Here is a 24,316-nt window from a genome sequence, read left to right as displayed (position 1 = left end):
TTTCTGAGAAGTGAAAGAAGATTTTGTACAGACTTCTCACTATTTAGAAAACATATGAGGTCGTCAGCATAGGCAGAACTTTTAATCTCCGTAACCCTCAACTAATATACCTTGGATACTCTCACCTAGTTGTAGTTTAATTAATAGGGCCTCTAATGTGAGTATAAATAACTTTGGTGACAATGAGTGTCCTTGTCTGACCCTTCTAGTGAGATCAAAATAACAGGTAGATAAACCTCTGTTCATAACACAGCTTGAGGGATTATGATAAAAAAATATGAACCCAAGTTATAAGAGAAGGGCCAAAATTAAAATTATGCTAGCTCTGAAATATAAATTTCCATTCCAAACTATCGAAAGCCTTTTGAAAGTCAATAGCCATTAAAATACCTGCTAAATCAGAGTATGTTGTCTATTCCATAAGGCTTTCAATCAAACGAACACATTAGCCAATTGGGTGATTTTTGAAACTGTTTGGGTTACACTAACTAGATTCTCTCTACTTTTTTGTCCATCCTTTTAGCAAAACATCTAGCACCTATTTTGTAATCTATATTTTATGGGACGCCAGTTAGAAATGTATCTTTTGTCTTTATCTTTCTTCTCTATAAGAGTGATCACCCCCTGAACTTCATTGACTGTGTGATAGGTGACCATTTTCATATGCTTCATTTAAAGAATCAATAACATATTGGCCTACCCTGTACCAAAGTGTTTGATAGCTAGAACTCAACTGTAAGGCCATCCTTACCTGGTGTCTTATGTTTAGTCATACTAAGTGAGTTATAATTAAGGCCCTCCCGTAATGTTAGTGGCCCCTCTTCGCTTATGGGTATTACTTGAATGTTAAAGATTGGGATCATGCGAGGATCTGCGAGTTCTGTCTTGGCTATCCCCGCTCAAATATTCATTGAATTGTATATAAACACGTCAGCTCTGTCAATTTCAATGCCACAACTGTGTTGCAATTATTTACTGTAACGAGCCATCGTCAACCAACGGAGTGTAATACACACCTTTTTCTCTTTCCTATTCGGGTACTATAAATAGTTGATAATTTATATTAATTTCAATTTATCTTTTTATGAATCTGTAACTAGGGAAACATGTTGGCTCATAATAAATAAATAAATAAATAAATAAATAAATAAATAAATAAATAAATAAATAAATAAATAAATAAATATGCCTTTTCGTCGTCGGCATGTCTTTATATTCATACATAATGAGGTAAGCTTATAATTACTCTGCAACTTTTACAGATGAAACTTTAATTTTACACGTATCGTATAAATTCGCATCATTATCTGCGAAAAATTCTATATCTGTCTTCTGCTGTTCAAATATCAAAGTACCAAACACGTTAAAATCGTTTCGCCCAAGTCCCTTTCATACAGGAGCTAAGAATGGGTCAAATTGCTATGCCAGGGGCTTTCCCGACCGAAGGGAATCCTCACTATCAGTCATGTGACACTTGTCGCAGTGTGTGTCTGTGTGACGTGCTTGCGGTGTTGAACAATAGGTTGAGGGCGCACTTGACCGGGGGATTCCCCCAATGACTAAGAAAAGAAACATGTTGGTTTTTTTTGGAAAGACTAACGATCGATTTATCGAGTTGCTAACGTTGCGTACACTTGAAGGGAATACGAACATTCAGATCAACCGGTTGTCTTGTCATTCTTGTGACTGAAAAAAGAAAAGGAAAAGGGTGTTTAATTGAGTTTCTAACATCAACTGTACCGTTCTACTATTAGTACAAGCAGACAGTCTGGAGAGAGGGCGCAGTACATAAAAGGTAAGATTGGTCGTCTGGGTCGTCGTTGAGAATAACATGATTTAGTGATTCACTTTCACCATTGATGCTTTGTGTCAATGCACAATGTACCGAATGGCATGATTTCATCTCAGTTGTCCAAATTCACAGTTTTATAGAACACAGAACCGCGTGTAACAGTAACAGTAGAACGTGTACACTGCTGCCAGTGCTATACACATTTGGTTTACAGCTGTCGATTGCAATACACTCACTCTGATACGATCTTGAAATCCACGACGTTTACTTTTTTTTTAAACAAGGCATGAGTCATCTTGAGGTTGTCGGAAGTACTGAATTTCCTGGTGTGTTTTTATATCACCAAATATAATATGGCCACCATCAATATCATGGATGTCCACGCATATTAATACTCATCGATACTTACTGTCGGCCATGTTTTCAATCTCTGCAAATATGATTATTTATGTGTCGTTAGTATATTTGATTTTGGTCCGAAGAAATCCAAGTAAGTCTGTCGCCATGGCGATTACGTCATCATTGAAACTACAAATAAAAGAAAGTGTTCTGAATCATCTGAAATAAACCACAGGGACACATACATATCATATGCTTAGATTGTTGTTTTCTTACGAAAAATATCACACGAATCATGCTACTACAAATGTATCAATATTCGCTCTATACCAGAAGATAACTGTGCTATTTCTTTCCACAACAAAGGTAGGGGAATATATTCAAGTCAAAATGTTGTTATATTTAGCCTCAAGACAAAGAAAACAACAATTTAAGCAATACTTATAATGTGTCCCTATGTCTGAAAGTTAAAACCATATTTGTGGTAAATGAATGTCTCTGAGTGTCTAAACGTTTGCAGTATTAACAAACAAAATATCGTCTATTTCTGTCAACATACTACCTTTAAATCAAAGTTCTGTCAGAAAGAAAATAAATTTATCGTCATCATCAATATGTTGTTGTGCTGTGGTGGTGGTGGTGGTGGTGGTGGTGGTGGTGGTGGTGGTGAAGGTGGTGGTGGTTGTGGTGGTGGTGGTGGTGGTCACATGGTAATGGTGGTGGTGGTGGTGGTGGTGGTGGTGGTGGTGGTGGTGGTGGTAGCTTGATTTTTTTCTTAACTTAGAATTGTTTACTAAAATGTTCTGCTAGGCAACCTGAAGTATTTAGATGTTTTAAATGGCCAAGTTTGGGTTAAAAGACTGTCTCGCTGAGTCATCAGTTTTGTTCCGTCACATAGCAGGTTATAGTTCAGTTGTACATACACATAATAGGTTGATACCCTCTAGATAATATAAGGTTACCTCAGTACTATGAAACCATTGTTGTAGATTATACCAGATTTGGCTTTTAAACTTTGAGAGAATGGTAATTCCCAATACATCTGCTTTTAAATTGTTATACCTACATTGGACCATGGTTTCACAATGTTTGTTGTTGTTGTTGTTTTTGTTGTTGTTGTTGTTGTTGTTGTTGCTGCTGCTGCTGTTGCTGTAGTTACTAGCTTACCAGATGAGGCTTTTAAAATTTGAGAGAACGGTAATTCCCAAAACATCAGCTTTTAAATTGTTATACCTTCATTGGACCATGGTTTTACAATGTTTGTTGTTGTTGTTGTTGTTGTTGTTGTTGTTGTTGTTGTTGTTGCTGCTGTTGTTGTTGTTGTTGTTGTTGTTACTGTAGTTATTAGCTTACCAGATTGGGGATTTACAAACTTTGAGAGAACGGTAATTCCAAAAACATCAGCTTTTAAACTGTTATAACTTCATTGAACCATGGTTTTACAATGTTTAATGTTGTTGTTGTTGCTGCTGTAAGTTACCAGAGTGAGAAACCAATCAATTGCAATCATTAAACATGTTGTATTCGTATTTGACATCCTGAATATGCTACATAAAAGTAGCTACATGTAGATTTATTTGTATAAAAATGACATAACCCCATTATCATACCGTGTGGGTGCAAGTGTGGCATACTTGGGGTAGTTACACGAGTGCATACAGTGTCCTCTGACAGTACTTTCACTGTGAGGAGTGTAATGAGTGAAAGTGCAGCTGCAGAAAACACACTGACATGTGCATTCATCATGCATCATGAGGCTATGTTATTATTACATATATTTAACCAAAAACCACAAATTTCCATAAAAGTGATACTATGCAATCACATGCTTTTGGGGTATTTGTATTAGTGATTTCAGACGATTTAAAATGGGATACAAATAATGGTAACATCATGAAAAGGGCACAGCAACATCTTTACTTTCTGAGTCAGTAAAAAAAAATTAAAATGAACAAAAGTATAATGGTTCAATTCTACAGAGCATTCTAATGACAATAAATATATTATTACCACCATTAATGCATAATGACAATAAATATATTATTATTATTGTTTTGTGTACAATAAATGCTTGTCTCCTCATTTGCATATCATTTGCATGAATGTATGCAATAATGTTTTCAATATTGCACCACATTGCAAATACCACTAGTAGTATGCACACTAGTCTTGCTGCTAGACTCGTGACTATCGTCCCTAAGCTTTGTATGCCGAGTGGTGCAGCCACAAGAAGAGAGGGACTTATCGAGACAAGTCCCTTTCTTCTCGCGGCTGTGCCGCTCGGCATACACAGGGGTATTTGCACTCGTACTTGCAGTGTTTTCTCATGCATTTTCACAAGCTACGCTCATAAAAGTACTGTCGCAGAGAACACTGCAAGCACTCGTGCAAATACCCCGAGTATGCCACACTTGCACTCACGTGTCATGGGGTTCTGTCATGGTACATATTCCTACCTCCTTACCACCATTTTTGACTTGTCATTAAATCACATACTGTGTTAGAGTTTCAATGTGGGTTATGAATGTAATCAGACAACTTTAGATCATACATGAAGTGACGGGATTTCTATTTACTGAAAGTCAGTGAAATGCCTCTTTCTGGTTTTTTTTTCTTTCCTTCAATCTCCATTTCCTTTGCAGTGGACATTATAATTCTTCTCTTTACTCCAGTTCATAACTCCTTCAAGGATGTGTTTTTTCACTCCCATTCTTCTGATTTCTAATTTCTTCTAAGGTGTTTGTGTGTTGAAGTCTGGAAATAATGGATGAAGAAAGAATAATCAAGCAAGTTGAACGTGAAATGAGGGCTAAGCTGGCAAGTTGTATAATACCTGGGACACTTATGCCATATTTGACATGTCTAACAGATCATGATAGGGTAAGTTTGTATTTCACTTGATTATTGTTGGGGAAAGTGATGATGGTGAAGATGATGCTAGTGGTGATGGTGGTGTTGGTGATGATGATGATGATGATGATGATGATGATGATGATGATGATGATGATGATGATGATGATGACGATGACGATGACGATAATGATGGCGATGACAATGACGATGATGACAAGATGGTGACCACATAAGATGACTATGACATTAAGACTTGTGAAGTGACTTCATTATAGTCTAGAGGCTATCCATTGGGTTTGAATCTGAAGATGTCTTTACCCCACAGTCTAGAGGCTATCCATTGGGTTTGAATCTGAAGATGTCTTTACCCCACAGTCTAGAGGCTATCCATTGGGTTTGAATCTGAAGATGTCTTTACCCCACCCCCCACCCCTCACCACAGTCTAGATAGAGGCTATCCATTGGGTTTGAATCTGAAGATCTCTTTACCCCACAGTCTAGAGGCTAGCCATTGGGTTTGAATCTAAAGATGTCTTTACCCGACAGTCTAGAGGCTAGCCATTGGGTTTGAATCTAAAGATGTCGTTACCCCACAGTCTAGAGGCTAGCCATTGGGTTTGAATCTGAACATCTCTAGAGGCTATCCGTTGAGTTTGAATCTGAAGATGTCTTTACCCGACAGTCTAGAGGCTAGCCATTGGGTTTGAATCTGAAGATGTCGTTACCCGACAGTCTAGAGGCTAGCCATTGGGTTTGAATCTGAAGACGTCTTTACCCCACAGTCTAGAGGCTATCCATTGAGTTTGAATCTGAAGATGTCATTACCCGACAGTCTAGAGGCTATCCCTTGGGTTTGAATCTGAACATCTCTAGAGGCTATCCATTGGGTTTGAATCTGAAGATGTCTTTACCCCACAGTCTAGAGGCTATCCATTGGGTTTGAATCTGAACATCTCTAGAGGCTATCCATTGGGTTTGAATCTGAAGATGTCTTTACCCCACAGTCTAGAGGCTATCCATTGGGTTTGAATCTGAACATCTCTTTACCCCACAGTCTAGAGGCTATCCATTGGGTTTGAATCTGAAGATGTCGTTACCCGACGTACATGATTGGAAGAGATGACTGGTTACCATGTTGGTATCCAGACTAATTCATAATGGTTATGAATGATTGGTTGGTTTTCACTAAAATAGTATTTTTTTCATCAATTTATTTACCAGGAAAATATTAGATGTGAAATAAGAATCAATGGTGATAGAGACGGTGCTAATATGTTACTTGATCGGCTTAAGAAGAAAGGTCCACAATGGTACAAAGAATTAATCAATGCTTTGCGAGAAGATGAGGTTGGTTTATCAGAACTGGCTGATGACTTTGAAACTAGAGTTGCACAGAGACTTGGAAGAAGTAAGTACACTTTTATAGTTGCAGGTGTTATTTCAGTATTTTACTGAACCCCCTACTCTCAATGTAAGTTATTTTGTACCAAGCGATTGTTTAAGGGCATAGCCATTTCAGGTTTAGATGGCGATGATTTATGCACTTTGATTTAGAGTCAATCTGATTAAAAACCGATGTGGTGAAAGCGGCTAGATGTCCTTATTTATCTCTATTCATCGTGATGTGACATTTGTTTTGTTCGGAGTGATCGCCGCCTTCCCACCATCACTCGGTACGAAAACAAACGACACAAAGTGCTTTCACCACATCAGATTTTAATCAGATTGATTTAAAGTTTGAAAGCTTGACAAAGATTCCATTTTTGCTAAGGCCTAAAAAAAAATTGTTTGGTTTTGGTTACCCAACCCCCACCTAGTTTTTCACTGCCGACCCTAAACTTTTTTTTACGTATTCGAGAAAAGAATAATAAAATTGCAAAGAGTGTGAACAGTGAAGTCTCAGGAGAAATAGTGGATTCGGAAACTGACATCAAATTTAAAAAACAATATAACACTGTTCTTCCAATCTGTAATGACTGTACATCTGATAGGAAGATATAAATAACACAGAGACCATTTGGAAAACAATGGAAAACCTGAACTAGACACTCACACATGAAGAAAAATATATAGTAAAATGAAATAAAAAATCTACCTACCCCACCTATTCTAAAACTGAGCGTAATCAGAATCACACAATATTTTTGTTAGGTCTATGCTTGTAAACAGTATTGCCATAAACAGGTCAGCCATCACCATTTTCATTACACAGTAAATCATTTCTTATGTTATTTTTAAACCAAACACCAAGAACATCTGATTGTTACTAATTATGACATTAATTATAGTCTATGTCCAGTTTTGAATACTTAACATCTGACATTTTGTGATTTTGTGTGTTGTAGTGATAGACATGAAAGGAGAATTAGACAACTGAGATGAAAAAAAAAATGACTTTTATCGAGATATTCAAGAAATAGTGATATATGGTGTGATGTGTTAAATATAATAACACAATCTACTATATTTAGTAATGCAGGCAAAATAGATATTTCAGTACTTGAATTGACTGAGGGTAGGCGAGGGAGGGGGTTGTAGTTGGCAGAATGAATTAATTAGGGTGACTCTATTTTTTTTTCCTGTTTCTCATTACCCAACCGACCCAAATTTTCAGCTCTGACATCAAAATAAAAAAAATATTATTTTTGCCCACCTCTATTTTGTGGAACAACACCCTCTCTGGCAAGAATAAGTAAGTGTGTGGACTGTCAACATCATCTACAGTCACGGCGGCAGCAACGATGCTTGTTCATGAACAGAGCATTTCTTTCATGACGGAAGTCATTCACAGAGGGGGAAGGGTAGAGAATTGTGTAGAGAAGCTGGGAAAGGGCTTGTTCCCAAGAATCCAATGAAAAGAAGATAGACAGGAGAAAAGGAGAGGCAGAGAAACATGAAGAAAATGAATTTTCTTAAACTTTTTTTTCAACCAACCATCCAACCAGCCCATAGTTGCTATGAAATAGTAATGAGAAACAAAAAAAAAGGGTCACCCTTATATAAATGATGATCTTTCTTTCACATTTATACCTGAAAAGTTCAATTTATGAATTACAGAGAAAAGAGCGTCATCTTTACTTTTACAAAAAAATAACAATAATTTGCTCAATCATTAGTTGCAACGTGCCAATTACATTCTGAAAAGTGAATGAACAGCTGAGCATTGTAGCCCCTTCACTTCATAAAATTAATGCCCGCTCACCGTAAAATATTTTAGTTTCAAACTGACTTCAAAATAGAAAATATTAGTCTATATATATAATAAATATAATAAATAATCTCCCGATATTTCTCATTCCTGTTTTGCCCAATCATAAGATTGACTAATCAGTTTATATTAAGCGATTAATTTATCATGCAATCTAAACTTTGTTATATGTACATAACTTTACCATGTTTTTTCTACTTGAAAAATATAATGTGAAACAGTATCGACTGAGTCCATGTTTGTCACTTAAAAAATTGCAAAATGCTAAAAAGTGTGTAAAAGGTTTGTTACATATACAATAACAAACACTTTACACATTTTAGAATTTTTGGCAATTTATTGAATTACAAACAAGAACTTTGTATATATGTTGTTTCACGTTTTTTTGGTGGTTTTTTTTGAAAACGTAGTGGAGTTGTTTTATAAATTAAAAATCCACAATAAATACCTATTTGTTATCCATATGGCCACTTGAAATGCATGAAGTTAATATACTAGATAACTTTTTACAGCGAATAGTATTTGGCCTAAAATGTTGACAAAATTTGTGAAATCACAAAAATTCATAATTTCTCTTTTGTAAAGTTCAAACGTTCAAATTTCAAAATGTTTTCATGTTGCTGATATCTGGCTGCAAAAAAGGGTTCCATTTTTTAACTTGCTAGTCTAAAGAAGTACATTTCTATAAGGCCTAAAAAAATTGTTTGGTTCCGGATACCCGACCCCACCTAGTTTTTCACTGCCGATCCTAAACTTTTTTTATGTATTCGTGAAAAAAATAATAAAATCAGAAAAGTTGTGAAGTCTCATGAGAAATAATGGATGTGGAAACTGAAATCAACTTAAAAAGACACTATAAAACTGTTCTTCCAATCTGTAATGGCTGTATGGGAAGAAATAAACAACACAGAGACCATTTGGAAAACAATGGAAAATCTGAACTAGACACTTACACATGGAAAAAAATATAATAAAATAAAATACAAAATCTACCTACCCTCACCTATTCTAAAATTTAGCATAATTGGAACCACACATTTTTTTTATTAGGCCTAAATCAAACAAAGAAACAAACAGAAACAATAACATTTTCAGCTGTTAACTTGTGGGTAATATTTAACATTTCTACTTCCTGTAAATCATTAAATTCAGATTTTTCATTTTGTTGATGCATGTCTGTGCTGAAAGTAATACAATTGTTAACTTGTGGGGTCAAAGGGCAAAAGTTCACAAGTTCACGGAAGTTATTAGCATGCAGACATGCAAGGCATGAGTCATTTACATACAGTACATGGTTGACTCAACTTATGGTTTCAACATAGTCAGCCAAATTCACGCTCAACTATTTTTATCCTGTTTATGGAATTACGAGTGAGGGTTTCTTCCCCGGTAAGTACCTAGGGATACACCTATCTCTCATCTGTCCATCAAAAATCCCAAACTGTAAATGTTATGCCGGTAATTTTGTTTGTTGAGTTTATAAAAAGACCTGTACGTCATAAAAATTCTCCAAAACTTTGCTGTGAATCATGAAGTGAAAGATGGCGTATACTCAATCTGTATTTCATGTCATGGAGTCTTTTGAAAATTAGTCAACTTTTTCTCGTTGCAACTTTAATAATCTGACAAGGAGGGTTTCCATATATAATACAAATGTGCATATGCAGCAAAATGATATTTTACACTAAAAGAATGCTATAAATATGTGTGAAGGCCACATGTCCATGTATTCAGTTAAAGGGCATTGCCCTCCACTCTCATGACTCTATACTTTCCCTCAGGATAATTTTAAAAAAAATATATATTATAATGGTTATGATTATGAGTTTTATAAAAACAAATGTGGTGGAAAAAAAATCATTATTGATAGAAAATAACAGCAAATTTAGAGGCTATATCAAGTGAGGCTCGAAATCATCCCATGCCATTTCAGCTGAAAAAAAGTACATTTGAATTCAAGGATTTGTATATTACATAATATGGATATTGTGTCTTGTGTAAATTGGGTTTCACTTTGCATTGTCTGTGTACAGAGACCAGGTAAATGTTATTCCAAACACTGGCCACCATTATATAAGAGACTCCCGGTGATATGCCAATTCATAGGTAAACAACCTCTCCCCCAATTGTCTTGTACTTGACACACTCCGAGATATCACATATAATCATAAAAACACCAAAGGTGAAACCACTAAAACGAAATTAGAGCAAAGAAACACAGCAGTGGCCATATCACTGAATACACTTGTAAATAAGTTGGGGAATTTGAACAAACAAATTTTATGATGAAAAGAGAAATTTTTGGCAGCATTTCAACTTCATTCTTGTTTGACCTTTCAGTTGCATTGACTAGCATGATGAGATCGTTGAGTGTTTGTGAAAAGTATTGAATTTATACCAATGTCGGCATATTGAGTTTTTTTTATATTTCACAGACATATTATTCTGACCTATTTGATCTAGAAATTAGTTTCAATGGCCTAAAGCCATCCAGTTTCACTGAATAATACCATACAGGTTTGTTTCTGTCATTTTAGAATTGTCTTAGAATTTTTGGCCAAAGTTACTGAAGTTGAAACCCACTCACAAAAATTGATAATTGAGAATTAATATACACAGTGTTTAAAAATGTAAGCAAGTTTTTGAGTCACACATATTCAGAAATTATTTACACTATAAAACCTTTTGAACTAAGACTATTCCCAATTTTCAATCAAAGTTACTTTTTGTATATCTTTCTGTTCCAACTTAAAAATGTTTCATTATCAATGTTTTTCTCATTAAAATAAATTATATTGCTATACCAGAGAGAACCTTCATTCTGGCAAGTCAGAGCATCTGGTTTTTTCATTTAGTCTAGAATCCAGGTGGTGGGGATTTCGAATTTTTGTTGAGAGGAGAAAACAAAATTCAAAATCTGCATTGCGTGGATTCTAGGTGGTTTTTCATTAGTATTGTTGTAAAGAGGCATGATAGTGTTTTACTTGTTTTTACAACAGTAGTAGCCTAGAATTTAGTCACGTCAAGGGTAAAGGAAGGAGGGAGTCAAATCCCCATATGACTTGATTCTAGACGACGCCACACTTCCTTGTCTGTAACTATACCGATGGTGGCATAGAGACTCGTCTTTGGTTTCAAATCATTTTCAAACAGAATATATCTGTAGGTTTGAAAGCCAACGACAAATTTCTAAACTATGAGGATAGAGAACTTGAAATCATTTGAAGTGTTTGCAGATCGGACATACACCTACATATCAGTTTTTAGTATTGAAATTAAACCTATGGCGTACTTATAGTTCCCCATTTCCTTTGTGTGTATATATATGTTTGACTTTGTTTAGTATCCAAAAATGGAATATTTGTAGCATGGTAATGTTATGATTAAAACAATATGAAATGTAAAGAAATTACCATGTTATTATTAGTAATGTACAGTCGTGTTTGTGATTTCCCACATAAATAGTATAGTTTAAATTTGTAAGGTCAAGTTATTCATTAACCAAAGACCTGTAGACATAAAATGATTTTATGCCTGAGTAGTGTGACTGCATGTTTGTCATTCCACAGTCTCCCATAGTGTAATCTACTATATTCTTGTCAAAGATGCTGTAGACAGTTTGAGATATTTAATTTCAGATTACTATATCTCAAACAGAACTGATCACATTTGGGGTCCAAAAAGGCCTTCTCTATATGCCCAATATATGGCTGATAATATCATTCATACAGATTGTGTGTGTGTGTGTGTGTGTGTGTGTGTGTGTGTGTGTGTGTGTGTGTGTATGCATGTATGCATGTATGTATGTATGTATGTATGTATGTATGTATGTATGTGTGTGTGTGTGTGTATGTGTGTATGTAATATGCATGTGTGGATGTGTATGTCACTGAGAGCGTGGGGGGGGGCAAGTATGTGTACTGGTCTGTCTACAATATTTATGGTAATGACCATTTGAAATTAGTGGACAAAAATTGATAATCACGGGAACATCAACATCAATAAATTATGCATACTATGGTGAATAATCAAATCACCTGATATTAAACAAGAAACTTGTCAGGTTGACTTTTGATGTATATTGATCACATTTTATAAAAAAAAAGTTCAGAAAGTAACAAATCAAGAGATTTTGCAGCATAATAAAAGAATATGTCCTCTATTTACTCTGAAATATGATCATGACATTAATCATTTCACATACCTTCTGGCAAGATTACTGTCAAATAAATTGGTATTCATACACTTATGTCAAATGATATGTACCATGTGTGAATACCTAAAATAATCTTGTAATATTATCCCCAAGTTTATATATCGATTTGTAGATTTTGTACCAGTCTATATAGTCAAAATAAAGCATCCTATCTCTGTAGACATCCTTGTTCTACATTCGAAAAAAAACAATATTTTGTAAAATGAAACCAAAATATTTTGTTTATCAAATTTCTGTTTGGAAATATAGAATCTAAAACAACAAGTCATACTTTTGAAGTTGTATATTGATTTGAAAAGTGAAAAAAAAAAGTAGAAAAAGTAAAAGAATGTGTTGTTTTATGTGTTGGTACTTACCAGTATGTTACAATCTTCAGAACTATGACATCATTTAGTCGATTGACAGAATCAGAATCAGCATTGAAAACAGTATATCAGAAAAACTTGATCTCACCTCCTACCTAACCACCCAGAGGCAGAGTTAGGCTATCTAGTATATCAGTGTGACAGTGTCATCTGCTAGAATTTCAGCTGTCAACAGTCAAGCTAATGTCGAATAAGTCAGATAGCTAAGTCTCTTGGCGACTTCATGCGTAAATTTGAACAATGTCTCATATTTTATGATAACACTACGTCAAAATTGCAACTGGTCTTCTTACATCCCAAGCTCACTCTAATTCACCAGTAAATGTGGAAGTTGTTTATAAACACACCTAAGAGCTAAATAAACCCAGAGGAAATGAAACTCATCCTGCCTGTCAAAGGTTTTTCTGTGTACAGTCACTATCATATGTTCGCTATATTCATTGATTACACACTATAATCTTAGCTTTTGATTTGCTTTACGTCCCACGGACATTTGGTTTCCAGAAAAGATATGGTCATCTGACTGGATTTTGAATATAATTATATGTGAGTGACCTTTGACCTTAATGACTGAAATGACATTCTTTCGTCTATACACCTGTACATGTACTTTGTACAAGTGCTATGTGTGTGGACTTTAATAGTCAACTCTTCATGTATGTGATATAAAAAAAACCACCCTTGTACCATGTATAAACCAATAGCGTAGTTCAACATTGATGTCACAAAAATGACAAAAATGATGTAATGTAATGTTTTATTCATGAGCCATGACCTAATGGCAAGGTCGGACAAGCCTTCGCCGTACCTACTGCTGCTGCGTTACAATCTTGGTTGCAACATTCGTCACCTATTTTTGTTTCGTTTCAATGTAGGCCATTTCAAATTTAAAAGTCAAGCTCCATTCTTTAGTTCTTGTTTTGTTTTTTCGTTTTTCCATCATACTGTACTGTCCATGTATAAAAGATTCATTTTATTGCCAATGAATATCATGAAACCATTTATTAGGTAACAGAAGGACAAATTTTGGTACATGTGTTTTTACTTTTGTTACTTTTTTGGGTGAATCCTCTCTACCAAGGGGTATTTGTTTGTACACAAAAAAACTACAAGTCGGGGAAAACCTGATTAGGCCTAAACAAAATTTGTAGTTCTGGTTACCCAACCCCCACCTGGTTTTTCACACGCAGGTCAAAGTTCACCGACAGGTCAGAGTTCGTACCAACCCCAACATTTACCACCTGCACTACAACCAAATTTACAAGCTACCATCCAGCCATACCAGCAACCCTTGCAACAACAACCCAATCAAATTCAGTCGCCTTGGCAACCAAATCCCCAAATCCACCAATCACAACCAGTTGTACAGGGGCAACAGCCTGCTGCTCTTCCAGTCGACCAAATCACACGTCAGCCTCCTCACAGTGAAACTCCACATCCACAACTCAATACAGTGACATCACCTCCAGCACCCCAAATCGTTACCATGGAAACTCAACATACAGGAGTAACCAATGGTGCTAGTGTAAAGCCATACACATCTACAACTCCTCTTCGTTCTGTTACAAATGATATTATGGAAGCTCTCAGACCATTGAATGTGGAAAACGTGTTTGACAGGAACTGGAAGGGACTTGCTGGTAGATTTGGTAAGTATAGTTTCATACACAGCTCTGAAATTGGATGAAATCCTTGACTCATGACTATTTGTACATCTTCTTATGAAGTACGTTGTGGCATAGAGGGAGCACTGCATCACACAAGTTGGGTTCATTACAGAGGGAGGGGAGAGTATTTGCAAACATGGGTGAGAGCTATAGTTCAGTAAAAAAATTAATTTGCATGGGTCGAAATGATAGTTTTAAAAAAAATTGTTTTTCCTGAGTCACCACAAACCATTAGTAAAAAAATTAAGAGATAGATGAACACCAGATGTTGGAATGTCAAAAACATTACTGTGCATCTTTGACATTATGGGATACTGTGTCATCTCAAATATAAAACTACCTGCAATTCGTATGTCACTGCAGTACTTTTGATGAATGGAATGTTAATACTTGAAATCTGAGCTTCTTCTAAGTTTTTCTTGAATAGGAGACTATAAATACATATGAAATAATAGAATATCGGTGAAAAACCTTCCAATTTCTCAAAACAAGAGGTAAAAAAATGTAACACTCTTCTACTAGAAACAAAAAAAAATAAAATAAAGTAGTTGAAGTTGCAATATTCCCTGGGATGGGTACTTCCCAAATTTTCAGACAAGATGTGTTGTCCAAGTTCACATCTACCCATACATAATGATTAATCCAAAAGCAGACCCATAGCTAGGGATTTCCATTCACAATCATCCTGTACGTCACTTACTTTTATTCTGATTCTGTGAAGATATTTCTAAAGTATGAAGACATTTCCCATGTTGTAAACTCAATGATTAGAAAATTTTCAGATGAAAAGTTAATGTTTGGGGATTTTTTCATGAAAAAGTGACCCATTTGGACAGCACATATATAGTATACCATTTATCTGCCTATGGTACACCATAATGTCACCCCACCCCTAAATCCCACCCACCCCTACGCCCACCCATCCCCCGCCTCCTGGCAATAATCACAAGTAAACAGGTATAAAAGTCTTGGATGATTAATGCTGCGGCAATATTTTATAACATCATAGAAATTAGTGTGATATGATTCTCTTTTTTTTATCAAGATGATTTCAAAATTTCATTCTCTAGAAAGAGATGGCAATTAATTAAAAAAAAAACTCTGATCTATGTGATATGGCATTCATGCCATACTATCAGCTACCAATCATGATTTAGAAGCCTGATAGGACTGAACAACAATGTACAAAAATATATCTTTGATAGGTCACCTCCTGTATTGGTAAATCTCACGTCTGACACTTTTTGGACATAAAACTTTGACTCCATGTTTCCTTATCAGACAATGACATAAATAGTGATGTAAGCTGATAATGGTGTTTGTACAGAGATTACTCATTCTGGAAAACCAGACCTGACATTTCTTCCGTGACACTGCAAAATATTAACCTCTTGCAGTGCAGTATAAAGAGGCTGTGGTTTACGACAAAGAGAATATTTTAATCGTGAATCAAAAATGTACTGATTTTGATATGATTATGAAATACATATCTGCAGTTCACACTATGGCAAAACGAAGAGCAAATTGTGCAATCAATTACCATGACAACACTCATCATGAAACATAGGTAATTAGTAAATAACAACAAAGATATTGATGTAAAAAGAAACATGAAAGTATAATAACATAATATAAGATTAGCCTTGTAAATCTAATCTTTTAATGTGTGAATGAGATATGGAAAGGTGAGTGTCATTATCAAAACAAATAAATAGGGGGGGGGGGGGGGGGGGGGTTGCAATTGAATAAATTAGCTTAGATTTAAATGGCCAAAATCTCACAGTGAAGGCCAGGGTTTCAATCCCAGGTTCTAACATTAGTGTTATCTATATCGTTCTTTTTTTCTGAGTCACCTTTTTCTCTAGCTTTGACAACTGTTTTTCACACCTACTATTTAATCCTTTTTTCAAAGTGAGCCTTCAATAGTGTTCAATATCCCACTAGTTAGATAAGATGCCCTAAATGAAATCATGGGTGCCCCTCCCCCAAGCCCCCTCCCCTCCCCCTCCCCACCACTCATGTCACTGAAAATTTGTAAATAAATCACCTATGCACTACGAAAATTACTCAAAAACTTAAAGTACATATCAATACATCACTTTAGGACTCGGAGTACTTGTGTCTGAACAGAAAGCCTCCATGAACCCCTTGTATGGTAATTTATGTAAATGATGCATAAGACTTATGTGTGTGTCACTAGCCGTCTGTATGACCAGACTGGAACATTGCCAATATTGCTACAGACAGATTGGACAAGTATCTTGTCAGTATTTTAGTAGATTATGAAAATTATATCCTTTCTACAAACAATGCAACATTATGCTGTCATTATTTTATACTTATGTAAAATATTGGAAATGACAGATGAATTAAATGGTGTTTTTTTAGACAAGGTCAGATAATTAATGTCCAGCAGCAACATTTGTTACACATCATGCATGCCTAGTTTAATTGTCTAAATATATCACACCACAATAAGGTATGGCATGACATCTTGACTCACCCCCAACAAAGGTTAATGTTACCTTGGATTTGCATAATATCTCACCCCCAGCAGAGGTAAATGTCACCCTTGTTGATTTGCATAATATCTGACCCCTAGCAGAGGTAAATGTTATGCTTGTTTGATTTGTACAATATCTATCACATTATCTCAGTCACTCCTGAGTGCATGATGTATGGGTGGTCAAAGGCAGTTGGGAAAAGGGTAGGGTGGGCAATGTTATGGGAGAAAAGGTGGGGGGGGGGGGGGGGGGTTGAGAATTAGTTGCCCAATGTACACCATACCATGCCTGTACTTGAATACATTGGACATGGCATTCAGTATCGTATCAGTTTTCAAAAGCTGTCAATTTGTAGTAAACATTTTCTAAATTGAAATAAATATAATCTGCTGCAAACTATTATTGAAAGAACGTTTGAATAACATAAATTTAGAATGATTTAAGTTGAATTTTATATGACGCCATATTCAGGAAATGTTTTGGATGGATGTGGCGGGGGGGGGGGGGGGGTTTAGGACTTGTTCTCTGACAATCCCGAGAGAGAGAGAGAGAGAGAGAGAGAGAGAGAGAGAGAGAGATATGTGTGTGGGGGGGGGGTGCGTGCATGTGTGTGTGGGTGGAGGAGGGTTATTATTACTGTAACTTGCATCTAAGGGGCCTTATCGTAGTATGCGGTATTCTAGTGATTGAAGTGTCTCCACATATTCAGTAATATATGATTTTTATTCATTCCATTCTTCCCTGTAGATATCAGCACCGAAGATGTGGCCCAGATTGAGCTAGCTAAAAACCCTACCGAGGAATTATACCGTACTCTATCAAACCAAGATGTCACAATGGGTGCTCTGGTTGACAGGCTACACCAACTAGAAAGATATGACGTCTTGGGTAAAATAGAAGACATTACAGGCTATCAAGTACCCAAACCAAAGATGACTGTTGAAAAACAGAATGATGATAGCAATGCTATCACTGAAGAGGTGAGATTTAAATAATATCAACATAGCATATACTTTGGAAATCAGAATTTTATAGGTTCTGTTCCTCCTCAGTTAAAATATTTCGCCTGTTTTTGCTCTTTACAGAACGGCATTCTGTTTCTTGATCCAGTGTATAATTCCCAAATTATTTGTATGAAAATGGTAGAAAATTTCTACTCAGTGGCTCCCAAAAATGCCGGCCAATAAATGAGATCATTATCTGTCAGCATTGATCACACTTTTTGCATTTGTACACTGACATAGGGAGTCTTTGTGTGCATTAAAGGTCTCATGCTTCCATTGTACGTAGATTTTAGGAGTGAAACATTAGCATAAACACAGAAAACTCTCTAGCTTGATGGTGCTATGGAAAGTGATGTATAATGTGGGACATTGGCCATTTCTGCAATTGTTCAGGTGTGCTAGAAATATCCCTCTTGTTGCATTTCTATTCAATGGGTATGTCAAACCATAGACCCCTGTAACCCACAGGTTATGGGTGGAGGGTTTATGGTTGAACTGTTGAATACAATGAACACCATTTTCAGAGTTCTTTAATATGGATAGAAAAACCCAGAAAACCCTTTGTTGTCAGTTTTGATATGAATTATGATAAGGCACCATAGCTTCGAAACTTTTTCTGTTACTTTATTCAAGAAAATTCAAACCCATTATCTGTTAAAATCAAGACAAAAATAATCAGAGGTCATATGCAAATTTTTGAAATAAAGGTCAAAATGATATTCAAATTAGCCCATTGTAGAATCCAAAATGGCTGCAGCTGAAGAATCCGAAGAATACAAGGTTTTTGATTTCTTAATAACAAAATGGTGAACCTGTAAATTCTTTTCTTGTTTCAAAACAACCAGGAGAAAGTTTGGAGAGATTGAAGAACTTTGTTTTTCACAGAAATAGGTCCAATTTTCAATATGTGTCCAATACTCAACAATTCTGGTTCTCAATTCTGAAAAAAAAAATGTTTCCAAACAGTGCCCCCAGTGGTCAAACTGTACAATCTTTTGTCTTTATTGAGATTTGTGCCTTAAAAAGAACATGACGCTAGTTTTGTTGACATTGGATATTGTATGTTCTATGACAGGATCTGCCCATGCCTGATATGCCACCACAGGATGCAACTCCTGCACTTGGAATTACCAGCACTGAACCAGCAGGGAATGGATATGTACGGAGTGTGTCAGATGCAGACAATGAAGTTGAAGCTGAACCAGTGGGGTATTCCAGAGACGAGACAGAGAAAGCAGATTCAGAAATGCCCCAAGAAGCAGAAGAGAAAACAGAAACTGAAACAGAAGACCTGGCTACTACATCAAAGGTTGATGACACAGTCAAATCTGATACAGTGGAAGAAACTCAGTCACTGCAGGAAAGTGCACCTATCAAACAAGAAAATGAAGAGAAGCTGAATGAAGCCAGTATCAGTAGTCCATTAGAAGGGAATGATATTTCAGATCAACAATCTTCAAACAACATGGAGAACTTTGAAATTCAGCCTGTGGAAGAAAGTAGTGAGGACAAATCTCAACCCTCTGAGCAAGCAGAGCAAGCTGCTAGTCCACAAAGCCAGCCTTTCCAAGTTGTGGCAGAGGACAACCAAGAATCGAATCAGAATATGGAGAAATTTAATGTACCACCAGTGGAAGCAGAGGACAACCAATCATCGAATCAGAATATGGAGCAATTTGATGTACCACCAGTGGAAGCAGAGGACAACCAAGCATCGAATCAGAATATGGAGAAATTTGATATACCACCAGTGGAAGCAGAGGACAACCAAGCATCGAATCAGAATATGGAGAAATTTGATGTACCACCAGTGGAAGCAGAGGACAACCAAGCATCGAATCAGAATATGGAGAAATTTGATATACCACCAGTAGAGGAAACATCTTCTGAACAAACAGCGGGGAAGGAAGCAGAGCAGTTAATTGACAATGATGACACGAGGAGAGAAGAGATACAACAAGCAGTCGAAGTTCCCATTGAAAAAGTCGAAGTTACAGTATTAAAAGATGACAATGGAACTACGGAAGAATGGAGAGACCCAAGATTTATCAAAAGAGGAGCATCAGGAGACACAAACGATGTACCAGTTGCTAATGATGTAGACAGAACAAAAGATGAAGAAACAATATCTGAAACTGATGTCAAGAAGGAAACTGAACAAGAAGGAGGTGATACACATGCAAAAGATACTGTAATGAACAATCTAGGTGAAGTGTCTATCACAGACAATGCTAATGCTAATGGGGATCATGTGGAAGAAGAACCTACTTTAAATGTACCCAAAGAAAGTGAAGATGAGAAGAAAGTAGAAAATGTTAGTATTCCGTCTAATGAACTCCAAGAGACTCTTGAAAGCAATGAGGTAACTCATACAGGACTTGTCGAGGAAACACCAGTGTCGGAAAGTTTACAAGCTGAGAATGAGATCACAGGTGATGATGTTGGAAGTGATGAAAGTCAACCAGTTAAAACTGAATCGCCATCAGATTCATCTATCAAAAATAAAGAAGACATAGGGTACTTATTACTCAAAATTAGTGTACCTATTGTAGCTGTTGCAGCCATAGCTGTTGGGGTATTTCTTAAATGGCGCAAGTAAATTTGAAGATACTGGACTGTCTTGAGCAGAAAATTCACCCTCTGTTTTTTCTTTCAAAGAAATGCTATGCAATATGCTGTTAGCAATAGACACAAACTTGTCCTATAAATGTGAAAAAGATGTGATGCAAAAAGTGGTGCAGGTAAATTCGAAGACACTAGACTGTCTGTGAATTCACACTAAGTTCACATCGTCTTGAGTTGAATACTTGCTTCATCTTGATTTGAATACTTACCTTCAGTTTTTCATGTAAAGCAACATGTTGTGCAATGCCCGTTTACACTAGTGGCTACATACTTGTATCCTTGTAAATTTTCTTTAAGACAAAAAAATAACATTGTAGATCAACAAATTAAGTGGCTAATTGCATTTCTTGCCCCTCAAATAGAGTTCAGCTTTTTGTATTTTTCTTCAGATTAAGATGAGTAATCATTATTATTTACTGCAGATTTGGGGTCAAAAAATAGTCTAATTAGTAATTTACAAATTCAAAAAAGTACAAAAAAATTACCATATTTTTTTACACATCTTGCAGTAGAATTTATATCAAAGTTCACATTTTCTTGTCAATATTTGAAAGACTGCGACAAGAAGATATTTTCAGTTGGCAAACTCAAAATGTAAAAAGGTGCAGAATATACTAGATAATAAATTCTCGGAAAAATTTGTAGATCACAACCATCTTGGATTTCAAAAAGTTACCAAGGCGATGGGAAATAACTATGAATAGACTACTCATGAGCTAAATGTAAAGAGAACAATAAGATTTCATTCAGCCAAGGAAAATATGAGTGACCTAAGGGGCCCTTGTCACTACTTGTCTAGTGACTTAAAGTGACAAATTAAACCCTAAAGTCATGAGTGTTTTCTGGCTGAATGAAGAAAAATATTGGGGAATAATTTAATTATAACATCACCAGTAATATTTTTTGAAAACCAAGGAAAGCAATGACAATTTTGAGTTTTTTGACTGACATTTTGAACACAGCAGAACTAATGACATAGACATGCGTTGTCACGATGTAGATGCTCATTGTCGTGATGTAGAATGACCGGGGTATATATTCCATATTTTTTGTTGAACCTGGCTCATGCATGGTGTAATATACTATGTAATGTCTGTATATTTGATGTTTTCAAATAATGTAATAAAAGTTTGAGGTGTTTGGGGTGCCAGTCTCAAAAGAAAAATAAAATGAAAGAAAAACAAATTTGGTGAAATGGGTAATCATGACTTTTAATACTTGCTGTGACTTACTTGCTGGTATATGTGTGCATGAGATGTTTTCATATATGTGGTGCTTTCATACCGTTAACACAGATAATGTTTGCTAGAGAACTACATAACTTATGCATTTCATGATCAACAATCAATTTGGCAAGCTGAGATTGTTTTACTCACTAGATATAATATTGCTGAACATAGCAGGATTAAATTGAAGAGAGAGCTTTATTTACATTCATTTTTTTTTCTACTCTTCCCTCAATAACAATCATGCTGTGTTCAGAAGTAAAAGTGTTGTTATCTATCAAGTTAAATGACAACCAAAACTTGTGAATTGATCAACTCTGATCATACATAATATGATAAAAGCTCATCTGTGTGTAAAAGTTCAGTCTAAGTTAATGGATTGTATTGCACTGAAATTTACAATTAGCTCACATTGATCATACATGTGTATGTTGCATAATAGTCTTCTGGCAAATGCTGCTTGTTTTAGCTGTGCCTTTAAGTATAACATAAGGCATGGCTAAAAAAAACAGGTATATGCTCCCAGGGAGTTGAGGAAGTATAAAGGGCCATTGTGCTGCTATAGCTCCATGCCAGGGGTAATAATTGTAAAGTGCTTTGAGCACAGAGTGGGAAAGTGCTATATAAAAACTAACATTATTATTGTTATTACTATGATTATTATACATTCATCATAAACCACGGACACTTACACAGTGTCGAAGAAGAAATATCAGCTCTCGTTTGTGAGAATGATCTTATATACATAGACAAGATTAATATCAAGTTTGGTCAAACGAACAAAAATCATACTAAAATGGTGAAAAAAAAATTGGTTTTGAATTTGAGGTGTACAGCAATCTTTTCTGTGTGTTATTTTGCTAAAGTACCAATTATCTTTCATTTTATGCAAAACACGGCTTTGTAAACTTTGTGAGATTAGACATTAAAGGGGCACAAGCTGAGGTTATACATATTTGGACAATGTTGTGTATTTAAGAGTCGCTCATAGTATTCTACTAACTGAAGCATACATAATTATCACTTGCAATTGACTGAACTCAAACCTGATATGAAGATATACACTTTTTGTTATAAAAACAAGTTGGTGTGGTTTCAACTGGAGTGTTTGTTTTGTCACCTGGAACTGACACATCTTTTGACCTGTTCTGTTTTAGAGTAAATTGTAGCATAAAACGTCAAATGCTAAGCTCTTATGACCAGGATTCAGTGTGTGTCTCAAACAAGGATTGTGTGTGTCTCAAACACCCAAATGCTAAGGTTTTATGACAAAAAGTGTAACATATTAACAATTCGATGACATATTTTTGATGCATACCAAAAAATGTTGAGGAATACATACTAGGCAATAAACTGTTCTTACATAATTACAAGGCAGTGGTAGTGTCACAGTAGGCATGCCTTGACATTAGTAATAGTTTAATCAAGGTTTTTTTGTAAGTATTTTCACTTGACTAAAAAGTTTATAAACTCAGCTTGTGCCACTTTAATAGTCAAACCATTCAGACTTTATCTGTCATTTTCTATTTTTGCTATGAGCATCCAGTCTACTGTCTGAGATGTTTGCTGAAATTGATTGTAATAACAGTAAAAATTAAAATAGAAAACAAATATTGCTAATATAAAATAATGAACTGAATAAAAGTTGTTGAAACCAATTTCTAAAAAATATACTTGTAATTATTCTGGGTGATTTTGTGACATTCTTTCCAGATGGAATTATGATGGTTGAATTGTTAAGAACGACCATCTTTGAATTTGCAGGTTGTTGGTTAAAGCCTTGTGGTGGTGGTGGGGGTGGTGGTGGGGGTTACTGGGTCAGATGAATCATGCAAGTAAAACTGTATATTGAGTTTGTAAAGGTATATTATTATTTGAAAGTAAGGTCAAAAAAAAGTTCTATCTAATGTGGTGTGACAACAAGATTTTTAAAAAAATGTTGATTCTCAACAAACCTGTCACTTAATCTACTATTTATGGCAGTTATGATTCTTTTTTACAGCACTTTAGAGGAATTGTGTATGTGGGGTAGATGTTATTTGCTCGTTCAAGATTGGCTCTGCAGTAGTCTTCACTGAAGGAGAGAGGGTTATTTTTGTGTTTCCCCCAAATCTGCAGACTGCTAGGCTGGACAAACGAATACCAAATTTGCACCAATGCTTCTGCCGTAGTAGAGGCGTCATCACCCAACCATGTTGTGTACAGGAACAGCACCATGCGGGCCATTAGATGTACATTACTTTCATTCAAATAAAATTTGATATGGCCATCAAAGTCGTCTGGTAACGAAGCCCCGGTCTTAATTACATACCTAAGATCGCAAACATTTGTAAGTAGGAGAGATAATTTCTTTGGGCGATCCTGACCAACTCCATTCATTTTGAGGAAGTTTCAATAAATCTACAGCTACCGAGTTTCCCCAATAATCTACGTTGAAAGGGTCCTTCACCTTTTCATCTCTTTCGATTCGACCATGGGACCCAGCTATCATCGTCGCTATTCCAAGAATTTCATCCT

General features: G+C 35.8%; 1 protein-coding gene across 1 annotated transcript; it reads left to right on the top strand.

The window, feature by feature from the left end:
• Positions 1-1,602: 1,602 nt before the first annotated feature.
• LOC144446537 (uncharacterized) lies at positions 1,603-23,383 on the top strand. Its single transcript, XM_078136324.1, has 6 exons — positions 1,603-1,795; positions 4,868-5,011; positions 6,206-6,392; positions 13,964-14,422; positions 17,692-17,924; positions 19,024-23,383. The coding sequence occupies exons 2-6, from the start codon at positions 4,895-4,897 to the stop codon at positions 20,545-20,547; spliced, it is 2,520 nt and encodes an 839-aa protein (XP_077992450.1). The 5' UTR covers positions 1,603-1,795; positions 4,868-4,894; the 3' UTR covers positions 20,548-23,383.
• The last annotated feature ends 933 nt before the right edge of the window (positions 23,384-24,316 follow it).

The sequence above is a fragment of the Glandiceps talaboti genome, chromosome 15, assembly GCF_964340395.1.
Source record: "Glandiceps talaboti chromosome 15, keGlaTala1.1, whole genome shotgun sequence".
NCBI classification, from domain to species: Eukaryota; Metazoa; Hemichordata; class Enteropneusta; family Spengelidae; genus Glandiceps; species Glandiceps talaboti.
This window is presented reverse-complemented; position numbering and strand designations above follow the sequence as displayed.

What these genes read in the sequence shown, in the direction of transcription:
- LOC144446537 (XM_078136324.1), top strand. Translation starts at nt 4,895, where the DNA reads ATGGATGAAGAAAGAATAATCAAGCAAGTTGAACGTGAAATGAGGGCT. An exon ending in GGGACTTGCTGGTAGATTTG is followed by an intron (nt 14,423 to 17,691) that starts GTAAGTATAGTT and finishes TCTTCCCTGTAG; the next exon opens with ATATCAGCACCGAAGATGTG. An exon ending in GCAATGCTATCACTGAAGAG is followed by an intron (nt 17,925 to 19,023) that starts GTGAGATTTAAA and finishes GTTCTATGACAG; the next exon opens with GATCTGCCCATGCCTGATAT.